This window comes from Heloderma suspectum, chromosome 1 (assembly GCF_057233095.1).
Source record: "Heloderma suspectum isolate Gila_16-S chromosome 1, 16-S_ref, whole genome shotgun sequence".
Classification (NCBI taxonomy): domain Eukaryota; kingdom Metazoa; phylum Chordata; class Lepidosauria; order Squamata; family Helodermatidae; genus Heloderma; species Heloderma suspectum.
In genome coordinates, this window is record NC_139458.1 from 79,035,091 (window position 1) to 79,052,333 (window position 17,243).

The 17,243-nt window shown below is 43.3% G+C and overlaps 1 protein-coding gene across 1 annotated transcript; it reads right to left on the minus strand.

The window, feature by feature from the left end:
* Positions 1-708: 708 nt before the first annotated feature.
* EIF2S1 (eukaryotic translation initiation factor 2 subunit alpha) lies at positions 709-17,241 on the minus strand. The gene is made up of 8 exons (XM_084848834.1): positions 17,155-17,241; positions 14,615-14,856; positions 13,996-14,075; positions 12,269-12,420; positions 9,011-9,117; positions 7,025-7,122; positions 6,412-6,555; positions 709-1,231 (listed from the first exon to the last, which is right to left on the minus strand). Exons 2-8 carry the CDS (start codon positions 14,853-14,855, stop codon positions 1,106-1,108), a joined length of 948 nt encoding a protein of 315 aa, XP_084704960.1. The 5' UTR covers position 14,856; positions 17,155-17,241; the 3' UTR covers positions 709-1,105.
* Between the last annotated feature and the right edge of the window lie 2 nt (positions 17,242-17,243).

Below are 17,243 nucleotides of genomic sequence, written 5' to 3' on the forward strand. Positions count from 1 at the left end.
TGGGGGACAAACAGGGGAGGATAGGAAGGGAAGTCCAATTGTACAAGCATATATCAACTCATGATGTTTGTGTCCCCTTATGATCTCTATATATGAGAAACAATATGTAGGCAGAACAGACAAGAAGTTTTAATGTCCAAGACTTGTAATGAACAGCAGTTTCAGCACAACTGCTGCTTCCAATATTTTGATGGTCATGTGGAAGTAGGTGGGTTTGAAGAACTAAATAGGTAAGTGCTGTACCAGAAGAGCAATTTTTCCAGCAAGAAGGCAGTCATAAGATGCCCTATCCTCCTCCCCATGAACTTATTCAGGCAACTGAATCTAGTAGCCTCACCTATTTCCAAATAAGTCAGACAGTTTATGGTTAATCTTCAGATACAAAACTTAAGTTCCATCCAAGGCTTTTGCGCATTGTATTTTATGCTTACAATGTAAGGGAAAAGCTTAAAACATGAGCACAGAAACAATGAAGCCATTATTCCATCACTTGAATGGAAAGCACAATTCTATCCTTCCGTTCTTGCAATCTTAAGCAGCTGTGTTCCAAACAGCCCTAAAGATACACTGCTCAGAGAAGACAGGATTTATTAGTTAAGGTGAAGCATATTGCCATCTTCAAGAGCTATACTCATTACTCTTTCCACCTCATCTTTCTGTGCTACAATGTTCTTTTAAGAATGTGAAAACGAAGAAGAGAAATTGAAGTAAATATCCAAGAAATTTATTGAATATCTGCTTGAGTACAGTCTGTGGAAGAATATTGGGTTAATTCCCACAAACCTCACTGACATACTGAATGGTTACCAATCTGGATTCATTAGATATGAAAATATTAAGAACATCCTTCAGACAATGCTTGGTTTATTAGGGAGAGGGGAATTAAATCTTCAGTGAGAGGCACCTTCCCTTTGAGGAAATTTAAGCAGCACATTGTAACAGATGGTTTCTTATCTCTTCAAAATTTGGTCTCATTAAAAAACTTGAAAATCAAGTCTTTTTCTTGTGGAGTTTTCAACAACAGACACCTTGTCAATTGAAGGCGTCTTCACTGGTTTGGTATGTATCCTTATAATTGCCACTCTATACTTTCACCCCTGGCAATTTAGTCTTCAGTTTTTGCTTCCATCTCCTCGGCATCATCATCTCCATCCACTTCAGCATTCTCACGCTCCAACCTTTCTAGTTGTCTTGCTAGCTCAGTTTCATCTGTGTCAGTAACCACCTTGGGCTGAAGAGTTAGAAAAAGATGAACAACATTTGGTTAGCTTTCACTATGACCCAGATACCATTTAAACAGACATACTTAGTGCAATTGGACTGAATACAGATTGCTTGTCCAAATGTTTAGGATGGTGATCCTCAACCATCTAAGCTGTCAAAAGGTTTGCAACACCAGTGGACAACAATAGTCTGAAACACTGCCCTGGGAAAGATGCCGTCACAGCTCCATCCTATTTATTTCATTTCTATGCCACCCAATAGCTGAAGCTCTCTGGGCGGTTCACAAAAATTAAAACCACCAGGTGAAACATAAAACAATATAGAATATGAAAGCTTAAAACCACAATATAACAGTACAACCAGAATAAAGCCTAGCAGCAATGCGGAGATTTAAAATACAGACTTAAAACACCTGAGCAAAAGGACTAGGAAGCTAAAATGCTAAAATACCGGGAAGATAAAAAGGTCTTCACCTGGCACCGAAAGTACAACATAGGTGCCAGGCGAACCTCTCTACGGAGCTCATTCCACAGCTGGGGTGCTACAGCAGAAAAGGCCCTCTTCCTGGTAGCCACCCACCTCACTTCCTTTGGCAGGGGCTCACAGGGAAGGACTGCTGAAGATGATCTTAGGGTCCGGGCAGACACATATGGGAGGAGGTGATCCTTCAGAAAACCTGGTCCCAAGCTGTTTAGGGCTTGGAATGTTAATACCAGCACTTTGAATTGTGCCCAGAAATGGACTGGCAGCCAGTGCAGCTGGAAAAGTACTGGTGTAATGTGATCTCATTGGCCAGTCCCTGTTAACAATCTCGCCACCCTATTTTGGACTAGCTGAAGTTTCCGGACCGTTTTCACATATAACACATTGCAGTAATCCGGACAAGGTTATCAGAGCATGGGTAACTGTAGCTAGGCTATCTCTGTTCAGATAAGGGCATATTTGGCATATCAGCCTAAGTTGATAAAAGGTGCTCTGTGCACCGAGTCCACCTGTGCCTCAAATGACAGTTCTGGGTCCAAGAGCATCCCCAAATTACGAACTTGCTCCTTTAGGGGGAATGCAACCCCCTCCAGAACAGGTTGAGTTTCACCTAGTGGGCAGATGAATCACCTACTAGCAGTACCCCCATCTTGTCTGGACTGAGTTTCAATTTATTGGCCCTCATCCAGTCCATTACCATGCCCAGGCACTGATTTAGAACAGGCACTGGCTCACCTGGGTTTGATGAAAAAGTAAGTTGGAGCTAGTGTCATCTGCATATTGATGGCACTTCAACCCACACCTCTGGATAACCTCACCCAGCAGTTTCATGTAGATGTTGAACAGCATAGGGAATAAGATAGAGCCCATGGAACCACATGGCAAAATTGCCAAGGCACACAGCAATAATCCCCCAGCATCACCTTCTGGAATTGGCCATCCAAGTAGAAGCGGAACCACTGCAGTGCAGTGCCTCTAACTCCCAACACAGACAACCTATCCAGAAGGATACCATGGTCAATGGTAACGAAAGCTGCTGAGAGGTCCAGAAGAATCAACAGGGTCTCACTCTCCCTGTCCCTCTCCCAGCAGAGGTCATCCCACAGGGTGACCGAGATAGTTCCTGTTCCAAAACCAAGCCTGAAGCCTGACTGAAATGGATCTAGGTAATCCATTTCATTCAAGCATGCCTGGAGTTGTCTCGTAACCACTCGCTCAAGCACCTTGCCCAAGAAGGGGATGTTGGCCACCAGCCTATAGCTGTTAACGTCTTCCAGGTCCAGGTTAAGCTTTTTCAGGAGTGGCCTGATTACTGCCTCTTTTAAAGAGGCCGGCACCACTCCCTCTCTCAAGGAGGAATTTACAACCTCCTGGACCCAGCTGGACATCCCCTCCTTGCTTGATGTGATAAGCCATGAAGGGCAAGGGTCGTGCACACAGGTGGTTGACTGGACTTGGCCAAGCACCTTATCCACATCCTCGGGCATCAATAACTGAAACTCATCCAATAAAACTGGATCAGACAGTGCTCTGGACGCCTCTACTAATGGAACTGCATCAATTGTGGTGTCCAATTCATGACAAATCTGAGTGACTTTATTGTCAAAGTGCCGTGCAAACACATCAGAGTGTGCTACCGAGGGTTCCACAGTTTCTCTTCCTGGCCCAGAATGTAGCAGGCCTAAACACCTTTGCACACACCTGGATCCTTGAGAACCAGATTGTAATAGGGTACAGTTAGCATCACACTGCCTTCAATAATTTGTGGATTGTGCTCTCAATTTTACCATATCTGGGATCAAGCTCTGCTCCCCACCCAGCCCAGACCTCTGCACCACTTTTTCCAATGGCTGCCATTGGCAGTTGGTGCTGCTGCTATAGCGGAGGGCTGCTGGTTATATGGTGTGGCATAGGTATTTTGTTTAGGTCAAGGTATAATTTTGATTTCATTTGGCTTGCTTTACTGCCTGAACCAATTAGATTATGAGCTCCTGGAGGAAATAAGTGTTTGAATTTGGAATCTGTAAGCTAGGGTGCACAACCTTTGTGGGCCTGAGGGCTTCATGTGATGCTGGCTCAGGTGCCAAGGGCCACACACGCACACATACACCAGCAACCCTGATCCAAACTGCACTTTTCTTGCTGCTAACAAGGAAAGAGAAATCCATATCAGTGGTAGGAGGGTCAGGGCACCCTTGGGGGCTGTAATTAAGGCCTTAAAGCGCAACTCTGCTCTAAGCTTGAGAGATGCTGTCAGGAGCGCCCTAGCAGCCTCTTTCAGTCTACTCTAATAGCCAACTCAAGACACAGACAAGAGGATTATTTTCAAGGCTTTAATCCTTTTACAACTTAATGACTCTTTCAGATGCTAATCACCAGCGACTAAGCAATGAACAGCAGAGTAGCCTATGCTCCAGGTTAGGCACCTGGTCCCTGTTTGAAGGAGAATCACTTGCAGACCCTGAACTTATGGGCTAGGGAGAGTTTCTCCCTTTCCCTTGGGTCCATGGGACGCGACCGTTGCTTGCGCGCCAAACGAGTGCTACACCTCCTTTCCGTGCCCTCCATCGCTCATCGCTCCCTGCGTCTGCGTCGAGTGTGTAGCATGCCCCGTTCCCACACTCTCTCACTGCCAGGGTCACTATTTATCTCAGGAATGCTGGCAGGAGGAATCTCTGCCAGCTGCTGTGCCTGTGAGGGAAGAGCGGGCTCCTCTCCCACGGATTGCTGTTCCTCCTCAAAATCAGAACTGCTCTGGGGTTTTATGGGCTCAGTTTCCACCCTGACAGATACAGCTGGATACAAATCTAAAAAAATATGCAAGTGTTCTATTCTCTTTACAAGAATGGGAAGGAAAACAAAAAGATGAAGGTAGTGTGCTGGATCATATACTGAGATGCTTAGTGTATAAAATAGGTAAAAAGAACACAGTAAATCAAGCACTGTTTCATGATTTATGGCTTTTTTTTTTTACCATAGAACCAGCAACTGCTCTTGAATTAAGGCAAACACCTAAAACACTCCAATTGCTAGGCAAATCTGAGGAGAGGGGAATGGGAGGACAGTTTGTACTTCTCCACACTGAGGGGATGGGGCATCAGGTTCACTCTAGAATGGTTAACGAATTAGCTAGACATCCAAAACGTCAACACTGTATACAAGATAATACCCAATGACTTTTAATCAAGTGGATTTCTCTCATAACAAATGCAAGTGCTCCAGGCCAAAGCAATCCCAGTTGCACCAGGGATACTGAGCTGAGGAAGTTCAGTTTCTGCCTGAATCAGCCTGAATTTCCAATAGTAGCCAGACATGCTTGCAGAGTGAATTTAGAAGTAAGCACATACAATTTGCAGAATCTCTCTATTACAATAATCAGAAGTGACATTTCCAAAAAAAGGCAGGATTTAGTATCAGTTTTGTGTTAACAGCGTACCTACTGTTTATTCAGAATGCCAGCATATTTTTTATTTAGACGTTCACTTACGCTGTTATGCTATGAAGAATCAGGAACAGGGGCGGCTCCCCTAGAGCAAGGAGTGGATCACACCCCCTTCTGGGCAAAATCAACAACTTGAAACCAGCAAAGTGCAGAGCTGGTCATTTTACCTTGCAAGCCTCTTTTGTTTTGCACATTATTTCCCAGTCCTCAGAGCTCTAATTTAAATTACTGAGGGGTGAAAGTGGAAAGAGGGGGAAAGAACAGATTTCTCTGACCTCTCAAATGCCCCAGTACTCTGACCTCTCAAATGCCCCAGCAGTGTCCATTCTATTGGTGGATGGGCACAGCTGGATACAACCCAGTCTCTATGATATATTCTGTAGTGCTACAGAACAGTTAACATTTGAAATATGAGGTAACGAGCATATTGCATGAGACTGCAAAATTCTGAGGTAAAGCACGATTAAAAATCAGGGAGAACTTCACAGCTGCGATATGATGCAGCCGTGGAATTGTTTTTATATTATTATATGAATATAGACTAAGTTTGGGGCGCAAATAAATGGACTTGTCAAACATGTCATTTATTCAGAAAGTTATACCCTGCTTTTCTTTATAAAATAAATCTACACACATACACTTAGATGTAGCCCAACCAGGTGCTTATATGTTGTGGAGGGGCTTGACTAGTCCCCTTCTGGCCCTTTCCATCTCTGATATTCCTTTCTCCCCACCCCCTTATTTCCTTGCTTTCTCCCCCACTTCTTATTTCTCTCTTACTTATCCCATCTTCTTCCTTCTCCCACTTAAAAATTTGTCTTCTGGTAGCTCTCAAGGAAGTGACAAAGCAGCACCACCAACAGGATCATTTTCCCCCTTCTTCCCAGCCCTGCTGTATAAAAAAAACTTGCAGCAACCATGCTCTCTGGTTGCCTCCCAGCCTTTCAACTCAGAACCCAATTAGCATAAAACCAATGAGAACAAGCCAAAATAGAAGGCAGCAAGCAGTAGGCTTGTGAGAAAAAGCGGGATAAGACAACCCTTTCCTGTATGCCTGAGCCAATCCTGGATGAAAGTGCATGCTGGGAAATGTAGTCCCAAGGCAGGGAAATGCACATGCCAGGCCAGCTTTGCATAGAAGAAAAAAGTTTAAAATCTCTCTCTCGGCAAGAGCCGTGGCCACCATGAGAGGTCCTTGTGGGCACATTTGCACTCCCAGAAACTGCATTGAGGACCCCAGAATTAGAATAAATGATACTTACTTCCATCTGTACATTGAAGACGCCCCTCTTCTCTTCAATCTTTTCTTTGATGACAGCCATGGCTTGGCTGAGGACAGAAAGGCCTTCCGTCCTCTCCAGTGTTGTAGTGGTCATCACATATCGAGGAGGAGCTATCAGATTTATCTACAAGAGGGGCAAGATAATTCTAGACTTGCTTTAAAAAGTTAAGAAAAACAAGTTGATAATGCAAGTATAAAATCATTTCCTGTGCTCAAGATTTAAATAAATGCATTATGTGTGAAAAATGCTACACGAAGATGACAAGGTATGACTAAAAGGTGACATACTTTTGTTCATTTTCTATATTAAGGGAACTTTCCACACATTTCTAAAAATGCATATTCATAAAATTAATTAGTAAAACAATTAATGGATAACTGGGCAGTTTCAAAGTTATAACTAGCTTTTTTCAGGTGGAATATCTCCAGGAAAGGACTTTTCTCCCCACTGCCCCCCTGCCCATGATCTATCAATGGGAGGAGGGATTAAACCCACAAGTCAGGATCAGCCAATGTCCAAGCTAATTTACAGCATTTAAAAATGTTCAAATTCAAAGTTTTCCAGAAAACCCACATCAATGACCACCACTTACTTTGATGGGCATGCTCTCTGTAGAACAGCTCAGGCCAGCTCTCAGAGCTTCTTTCACGGCATCAATACCTTCGTAGCCATAACAAGCAACTTCAATATCTAGAAGGGCCAAAATTACAGATTTGATTGAAATATACAGAAAATATTCTGAGGAGACCCTATACATTAAAATATCTCACTTATTCTATTATTACTGAACTATTAGTTGTTCAGTAACACTGTATTTTAAAGTAAATACAAGTGAAAGTTGGCAAACACACAGATAAATGCTATTTGTAATATTTTCTTCTGAATTCATCCCAATTCACTCTATTACTTGCCACCAACAGGTCACATGAATATGCTAAGGCACTGGCCCAGATGAGCTGTGTTCAATTTCCACCTAACAATGCCAACTAGACAGTGACACAAACACTTCCCCAAAAGCAGAGGAAACACAGGAAATTCAGCCTTCCTCTGAAGGAAATACAGCTCTTTCTATAGCCCCTGTCTGATGTTTTACTTCCAGAAAAGTCTAACACCACAGCAATTTTATTCAAGCATTGTAGAGAAGAGCCACTTGCCGCTGGGCAGAGTTCCAGCCACTGTCACTTCTTGCCACCCAGTCTCTTTCCACCATCCCAACCTGCATCATTATACTGTCTCCTCTACGTATCCTTCCCCTGGTCTCTGCTTCCTATATACTTCTTTTCTTAGGCCATCTGACTCAGTTTATCAGCAGTTTCCTTCTGTCTTCTTCTCTCAGGTCCTCTTTTGTTCTCCTATGTATGACAGTTGTACCAAACCCAGTTCCTGTTAGAAGGTTGGAATCTGGGGAGAGGGGCCTATCTTCCCAATCCTTTCAGGCTTCAGCAAAATCAAAGCAACTCATAAGAAAGTGGAGCAGCTCATGGACATATTGGTGGCCCAGCATCAAGTCAACTATATTTAGTAATGGGGAAATTTCTAATGAGCAAAGACAACAGAACCACAACATTTGTGCTTCATGCTTTAACCTGTTTATTCTCCAAACACTCCTTTGTAGTACTAATTTAGTAAGCAGCAGATGTGTCAGGATTAGCCTTAACAATCCTGCGACCCACACCCTGGTGATTCATAACATCTAATCTAGTATTGCTGTGGTCAAGACTGCTCTTACATAACAGCATAATTAACCTTGGGATTTATTACCGTATTTCTTACAAAAAGTTTAGGGAACTCCCATGTTTCCTTATAATCATAAATGGGTAAATCCTGACTTAGTCTGCTCTAGTAACTCATACCTATAAATGCTACAGGCAAGCTTCGTGGGTAATTTTACAAGAATCAAGTCTAACAACTTGTATTTGTGATCTCATCCAGTATTTGTACAACATTTGGAATAAAAATAAGCTAAGGTTTAATTCAACTGGACAATGAACCACTTGTACAGAAAAATGTAGGTGTCAACACTGGTCCAATTTTACAGCGTAACTATTTCTCCTCTATATGCCCGTCAGTTAAGATGCTGTTTCTACCTAACCAGCAGCCAAATAATTGCCTGGGTGATTCAAATCAATGTGAGAAATTCAACCTCCACTTCATTAGCCCCTACTTCTCTCAGTTCCCTGCTTCCTCTGGTCTTTTCCTTAAGCGTCCTTCACCTTCCTTTTGACTCCTGTTTGGCAGCCTTTTCTCCAAGAAAAAGTTTTCCAAAATCTAAGTATTTTGAAATTTTCATTCCCTTGGTGTACATCCAAACATTGCCTAGCCATAATACATACAGTTTTCAAACTACTGGTACCTGCACTTGAGTAGTTGGCACTATTTTAGCCAACGACTTCAGATTTGTTACAAAGAAAAAAAAGAGAAGTCCCAACATTTCTTCCGAGTAAACTCAAAGATATTTTATTCATCCAAAGATATTTTTTCATTGATACAGTTATGTTCTTCCATATGACTGTAGTCATAAGCTCATTCTAAATTAATAGGTTGCATTTCTTTAACCAATTCAGTTTTGGGAACTCACCTGCTCGGATTTTGACTGCTTGTGGTGTCAGACGCCTGTTGATGTTGTCAATGAGTACACGCTTCTCATCTTCTGTCAGATCCAGTCCATCCAGGATTGCGGGATCCCTAGGTTAAAGAAGCCATAAATGTAAGCCTACCAGCGTTCTTTAAATATATGTAATAGGAGAGAAAGGAGCAACATTAAGGTACTGTTTCCCAGAAATTACAGAAGTCATAGGCTATGCAAAGATGATAAAAGTTTTTTTGTTCATCCTTCTGAACACCAGAGGGCAAGAGATAGGGAGCAGGCTTGTGTGCTGCTTCGTTCTCCCCCTCCCCCTATGCAAATTCCCCCTCCCTTCCCTGGTTAGGGTTAACTGTGGCATGGCATCATGTCCGCACCAATGCTAACCCAGGATCAGAAAGACACAATGCTACAGACCATGGTCAACTGTAATAAGGGAAAGAAGGCAGTATTTGCAGATGGTGAGTGTGTGAACCTGCTCTCCAGTCTCTTAAATATATTTGAAATAATAGCAGAATCACATCTGCATGGGGCCAATGTAAGTCAGACAAGCAGTCATTTATCTAAGAAGTGAAAACCTTCTAGCACAAATCTCTTCCTCTGCAAACTAATATCTATGTAAGGTGCTATTCCCGCACAAGCAGATCTTATATACCATTACAGTCTAATGGCACAATCCTACTCATGTTCAGACAGCTGGCTGGGGCATGTGTTAATCTGCTACTAACAAGGGTTATCAAAGAATAAAGATGGCTGGTTTAATCTGGGAGAAGCCTACAAGAAGATCCCCTAGAAGACCCCAGACCAGTTACCAGCTTTATATTCCAGACTCTTGACCCCTGGGCGAGAAGACCGTGAAGTTTGATTCTATACTAAATGATGTTATTTCACTAACTGAGACTCGAGATTTTTCAGGACTGTCTTTGAAAGACGGGGAAAAAATGCAGCTGTCTTTACAAGTGGCTTCACAGAGCTTGCTCAAGGCCACAACGTGCTGGCAGAGTGTCTAAGTGAGATGAACAGCAGAACTGAGCATGCTCAGATGCCTATTGAGAGGAGGAAAAGTACTGTTTTGACTTCTCGTGGTGTACACCTGCTGATAAGAGAATGTCCCTACTCGATGCTAGTTGGGCGGGGAAGTGTATGAGCAACAACTAGGAGGAGGCATTTTGGCGGATATGACCAAAATTGGCCAAAGATGACCAGGAGTTCAAAGAAGATATACCAAAGAGAAATGCGTCAATCAAGATAGCATGCCCAGATGATAGACTTTGGGTCATATGTTGGGACATTTCAAAGTAGCCTGTTTGTAATGGTGCCAGGCACATTCCCCAGACACATGAAATTATGGGAGATACATGGGATACCTTGTTTCTTATTGGTGAGCAAATGCTCTAACCACGTGCATCCCATTTTCTATTGGAGGCTGATTGTCTCATTGCTCCTTAGGCCCCACCTTTGACCAGAGCAGGGGTATAAAAGCCCAGGGAATGGGAGCACCGGGGTGGTGTTTTTTGTTCCTGCTGCTGCTCCACTTCCCTCTTTCTGCCGTGCCACCAGACCCACGGACTTAAGTAACTATGGACCTCTTTAGACTCTTAGATTTTGGCACTTAGAATGATTTCTGAGTTTGGGACAGAATGATTTCTGGGAGTGGTACTTAGAGTTATTTCTGAGTTTGGGACTTGGAGTGTTTTCTAAGCTTGGGACTTGGAGGTTATATCTGAGGAGGGGATTTGGAATCCCATCTTCAGGGGTGACAACTGGAATCATTGACAAGTCTTGAGTTTTCTGTTCACTCCAACTCCATCCTCTAATCTTCCTATGCCTAGAGGAACTTAGTAATGCTTCAGGATAACTTTTGTATTCAAGTAAGAAGCGGGAGTAAGCCATGGGAGGGTTAACACATAGGTTGAATTGTTTTGTTTAGCTTTGAACTGCAAGTAGTAAACAGGAGTAAGTTGGAAAGAGGAGTCATAACAATGTTAGAAGCTCAAGCTGTTATCTAATTGACCAGGTTCATAGTACCAGCTTTGGCAATTGCAGTTCTTTTGATTTATCTTCTGTTTTTGTTGCATTCTCTTTCCCTGTAATTGGAGAGAGAATTTCTAACACTCATATAACCACCATGCTATTTTCTTTGTTTTGTATTTCTCCTGAATTTCCAGGAGCAATAAAGCCATAAATATGGTTTCAAGTTACAATCTTGTCTGTAGCGACGTTCTGTGATGTTTACCTGTTAGGATTAGCCTGGTTACCCAATGGGGTGCTTTGGACCCACTTGATGCAGGATCTGGGGTTAAACGGGACCTAATTTACAGCATGGTGGGCGCGCTAGGACTCCCCCCCCCATCTAAACATGCATAGGATTGTGCCCTAACTCAGTTTTTCCCATCTGGCTGGGGGATGCTGGGGGTTGTAGTCCAACACATTTGGAGGGCACCAGATTGAGAAAAACTAGTCTAACTTCACTACTACATTCTACCACAACTGTCAAGTTTGACCAAGCCTTAGTTCTCAATGAGGCGGTAAGCCTGTATCTTGGCTGTCCCACTTCAGAATGCAGCTTGGGACTCACACAACTGAATTACCTCAATAAAGAGAAAAAATCCACTCCAAACAGGAAAACTAGGTGTCCTGAAGACTCTTGCCTAGCTTTCTCACTGGCATGCTTTTATATGGAGAAGCATTCCATCAGTAGGAATGAACATGAACAAGCAGTGAATGTGGAGAGAGGTGCTTTTGAAGGATGTTCAAATTATTAAACTACCTTCCCCTGAAAGTGGACTAAAATCTAAAGAGAAATCATAGTCCGCTCAAACAAAGCTGCCGTTTCTTAGTCAGGATCAGACAAAGAGAAGATGCATTGGATTGGATCCAGAGCTCTCCTCCCATCAACGGAAGGGCTCCTTCCATTGGCAGAAGCAACTGAAATCCAGCAGAGGCTCCTGCTGGAGAAGGGAAGTGTTCTTCACCAATTCCCCCTTCCCCCTGCAGCCCCCAGTGCCACCTCCCATACTGTCCTGGAGAATCCACCAACCCCTGCTTTTCAGGAGGCTGAGGGAGGAGGAAAACTTCCTCCTGCCTTCTTCCAATGGGGGTATCCCATAAGTGGAGTTCTGCTCATGGGAACTTTGGATCCAGCCCTGTGCACCTGGCTTTTTATATTCATGCATAAGTTTTAAAAAAATCAAGGCCACTGAAACATTTGGAATAAAGGCGTAATACAAGCTGGAAATGTGGTGTGCTTACGAAACTGCATGTTTGAAGGCATCGTATGCACCATATCCAGGCCTTTTATACTTGTCATCAAATACCCAAGCAGTTCTCTGGAACAGGCTCTCCAGTTGTTCATCTTTTGTATATTCTAAAACCTCAGCAACATGACGAAGGATACTGTAAACCTAGGTACGAGCGGGGGAAAGGTGGTGTAAGAATGCAACAACATTATCAAATACAATACAGTGAAATCCAATGATGGCATTGATGCAAATAAAAATAAATAAAAGTCTGACAACCCCTTTGTGCGTGCAGTATGCACATTAAGGAGATCTTCCTTAAGTAAATATTAGGTATTCCATCTGTGACACTTCAAAATCAATTTGTTTTATGCAAAGTTTATGAAATGTTTGCTCTCTTACTTGCACTATTTGCAACAGCCCCCAGCCCAGCTTCCCTGAGGTCAATTGATGCATGCAGATACTATAGATAATATACAGGAAAAAGAAAACACTAATGAAGATTCCATGAGTGATGCCAACCCAGAACTGCACAGACTATAACGGGGAAATCCTACATGCAAGAGGACTGCAGAAGCATGAAATCGTCACACGAGCGAGTGTGGGTACTACAACCCACATAACAGCCATAACATGATACACTGACATTCTGCTACCTTCATTAACGTTCTTCATGCAGTCATGAATTGAACAAGGTATACTACTTTTACAGTCATGCTGAACATCATGCACTGGATAGCAATTTGCATTTGTATGCAACAGAAAAACCACTGTATCCAACAAACTACAGTGCAATAACATTAACACAATGTAAATCTTTAGGCTTATGGCTCTCCTCTTTTTCTGTTAAGATTAAACAAACCACTCGGCAAAATCAGATGTCGTGCAAGTGGACTTCCACTCATGTGGTGAGACTTTCTTCTCTCGCCCCTCCTACATGGCCCGCCCCCCTTGGTGCCCTCCAAAAATTTATTTGAGGCTCCCCCAGCCCTCCAGAGCAAGGAGGGGTTCGCAGGGGGAAGGGCAAATCACCCCCTTCCCCATCCTGCTGATGGATGCGACTCCATCACTGGGATGAGTTAATTGGATTCCACTCATTATTACCACAAAAACACTCTGCATTGGTGAATTCTCAGGAATTTTTAATAATGCAGTTCAGCAATTACTTAATTTTCTTATTCATTTTACTTTGTTAATAGATCTAATTCCCCGCCCTTTAGGGTGCCTAGCCTCACAGTGCAGCTTACAATAATCCATACCAATCAAAACACCAGAACAATGAAATATAACATGTACAACCATATAAAACATAAAACACCAGCAGATAGTTACAAAATGATCCCTAAAACCACCCAAAAGCTGATCAAAATAAAGAAGCGTTAGGATTTTCCTAAAAACAAGAGGGAGGGCTGTACGAACCTCCGTGGGAAGTGAGTTCCAAAGTGACAGGGCCATTACAGAAGAGGCCTTGTTCCTGGTACTCACCAGCCTAATAGCTCTTGCTGGAAGAACCAGATAGCAAGGCTGCAGAAGCAGACTGTATGGGTTGGGCAGACTGAGGGCTCAGAAGAGTACTTGTAAGTGCCACACATTCTAACCCTTTGTTAATGCTGCGTCACGAGGCACTCTGTTACAACTTTTAAGGTACATTTTCAAAAATTACACACAAACACCAGAAGAATTTATTCCTACTGCATTGTTCTGCAAATCAGAACAAAGACCAATACTACGGAAACTTACAGTCTTTGATTTGGTGAATTTATCTTCACATTTAACAGCCTCCTCTGGGGAAACTCTTCTTTTCGACAAGTCAATATAACCTAATACAAAATGAAATGTTTCAAAACACATTAAGGATTCAACACAAATCCTCAACTCTCCTTCTCTCCTGCTCATGAAAAATGTCAGGTCTATCCATGTAATGCAGTAGGAAATATCTGTTATTCCAGAATAAAAACTAAAAGTTGGGTGACTGGTGAAGCAATCCTCTCTTTGCTTCCCACTCTATTGGATTTATATATAAGTCAAATATAGCTTCCAAAATAAGACAGAAAACATCAGATGAAAACAATCATGCATGTACTTAAAGCTAGAGACAGAGATAGAAATAGAAAAGTAATTCTTTTTACATAGTGCAGCTTTCTTGGCTCCTCCTGGTGCCACAATCCAGTGCTCACCCCCCCACCCCCACCCCCAAGTGAGGTGTGATAGGGCACAAGGGGTTGCAGTGGGGCAGGAAATGGGCAGAATTCAGCAGGGATGCCTTGCACAAGTGGCAGTGCCTTTTCATTTTGAAAAACTTCTCTGGATAGAGGCATTAGGATTTAAAATGGCCCTCAACAGTCTTTACTCAACGTACCTTTCTCTTTATCAACCCTTATGACAACGACACATTCATTTCTGCCAATTCGGATGAGTTTATTTATAGAACGGATACGTCTCCTGGACAGCTCACTGAGTAGTATCATGCCCTCGATATTGTTATATTCCAGAAGGCTAACGTAGGCTCCCATTTCTGCAATGGATCGGACGTTGACCATGACCACATCTTCTACTTCTGGAAATTTATGCTGGTAAAACCTACAACTTAGTCCAGGCATCCTGCAATATTGGGGTAGAGAGGAAGAGGCATTTATTCATTTTATAATAGCCACAACTACTCCTGGCAAAATCAAAGCAAGGCTCAAAATGGAGCGAACCGTAATTTCTATCTATTTGGCTTCTAAAATTGTGCACCTGTGAAACAACTATTAAGGTTAATGAAAATAAAACCTCCAAGATATTTATTGCTGTGTAGTTTGAAAAGTAAGATGTGTTAGCAAAACGTTCCGGAAAAATATTGAAAATTAAAGCACTTTTGTTGTGTGGTGGGGATCGGTGCCTCAGAAGAAGGGAGAGGGAAGCAGACTGCAAACCTAGATTGTTGTATGCACATCCCTTGCTGTTACCTTCTGCTAGCACTGAATCATGGCTAAAAGCATGAACTTGGAAGTCCCCAATGTAAATCTCACCTCACCTAAAAACTCACTAGGTGATCTTAAGCAAACCACTCTCTCAGCTTCAGGCCCAAATTTGCAACAAGGCTGACCTACCTTATGGAGTTGCTGAAAGAACTACCGAGAATGTACACAATATGCTTTCAACTCCACCACCTATTCCAGTAGATGCTTCTCAGTTTCTATCAGGCACAGATCCTTATCTTCAATTTTACCTGAAGTTACTAGAAATTCAAGCAGTTCATTGGAGTGTTTACTATCTTGACAAGACAGTTGCCCTTGGCTAGCTTCCAAAGCATGGGTGACTTGCTGTGGAGCTGCAAAATGCCCATGGGTGTTTTGACATTGGGTTTCTAGGTGAGCACCATTGAAAATACTGAGTGTGGAGATCCTAGTTCTACCTTATGTTTTGTCTAAAACATTAGATGTTACAGACCAAAAATGACTTCCACTTCTCATTCTTAGTGAGAGAAATTATGATTGCAGACATCCAAAACTTAAATTTGGGAAAAGGTTATGTTATTTCAGAATCATATTTGGAAGCTACTGACTGAAACACTAGATTAATGGAAAACCATATGGAGAATTTAAGAGTGCCTCAGAAAGCCATGAAGATATTAACAGTGTTCTAAAGGAACAAGAAAAACTAATGTGAACAAGTTTATATCTACCATATGGAGAATTTTCCAATATATTAGGAACTGTAGAAAACATACATAGAAAAAAGTGATCTTGACTGTTCCAGATCAGTTGTTTGTTCATGTATTTATTTGAAGTTCATACCAAACCTCCAAAAAGTTTCAAAAGATTAATTAAAAATCAATGCTTCCAGGTGGGATGTAATAGGAATCCCCCACCCACCCCAGTCAATGGACCATTAGTTTCCCCTTTTTTCTGTGCCTTGGAATTGCGTATTTTCAAGACAGCCTTTTATCTTGTGGTTCTTTGATCTTGTCATAGCCAAAGCTGAGGAGGGTGACATCTTTACTCCAATATCACAAACACCTAAAGACAGTGATCAGTGAACCCAGGAAAGGCAGAACATTTTCATGTGATTTAGAAGTGAACAATTTTATGAACACCCCAGAAACAGAGGGGTGGGGGCAGAACACCACAAAGTAGATCATGGCAGTGGCAACTTCTGCAACTCTCCACTCCTCTGTCTGGAGAGACAGATTATGAAAGGAAAGTATCAGAAGGCCACTGCAGAAGGCAAAGTGGCTTCTCAAGGCCCAGAAGGGGAGAGAAACATTAAGTTGTCCGCAGGAAAAAACGCAGGTTTCCTGCAACTAGGGGCGGGGAAAATGTACCAAAGGCGACCATTTGGAGAGCGCCGGCTAGAGAAGTCCTTCTCTTTCTCTGCACCCTGGGCCGACATGCTCAACGCTTCAAGTGCATCGCTGTAAGTGCCCTGATCTTTCTTCGCCCAGTCTTTCTGTACGGCACTTCACGAGCCCTCCCCCAAGGCACCAAACGCGGGTCTGTGACAGAACATAACTCGCTGGGGGACGATGCGGCGGGGCGGTCCTTTTGTGACATAGATAACGCGCAACTCGGCTAGGCTGGGAGGCCTAGAGAAAACAGGCCGCCCCGTCGGGAGCCGTTTCCGCGGGGCCGCCCGTGGAGAGGGAAAGCATCGCCGTCTCCACGCACTGAAGTCGAGAGGGCCCTGAGCTCTCCGCGGGGAGGGCGGCGGCGGCTCGGTCATGCCGTGCCGGGCGCGCCCGGCGAATATTCGACATGGCGAACACCCGCCTCTGCCCGCCCAGAGTTCCTCGGCCGACTAGGCTCCTAAGAGGGTCGGTTCCGGAGACCCCGCAGAGCAGAGCAGCCCGCCCCCATCTCCTCGTCGGCTACCACAGAACAAACTCGTAGGGCCCGGCCACCCCTTCCGCCTCTTTACCTGTCCGCTCCGCAGGCCCCACTCGCTGCGCTCTGGGATGGAGTCTCCGCCGACTGCGCCTATCCGCCTCTTGTCACAGCGTGTACTGC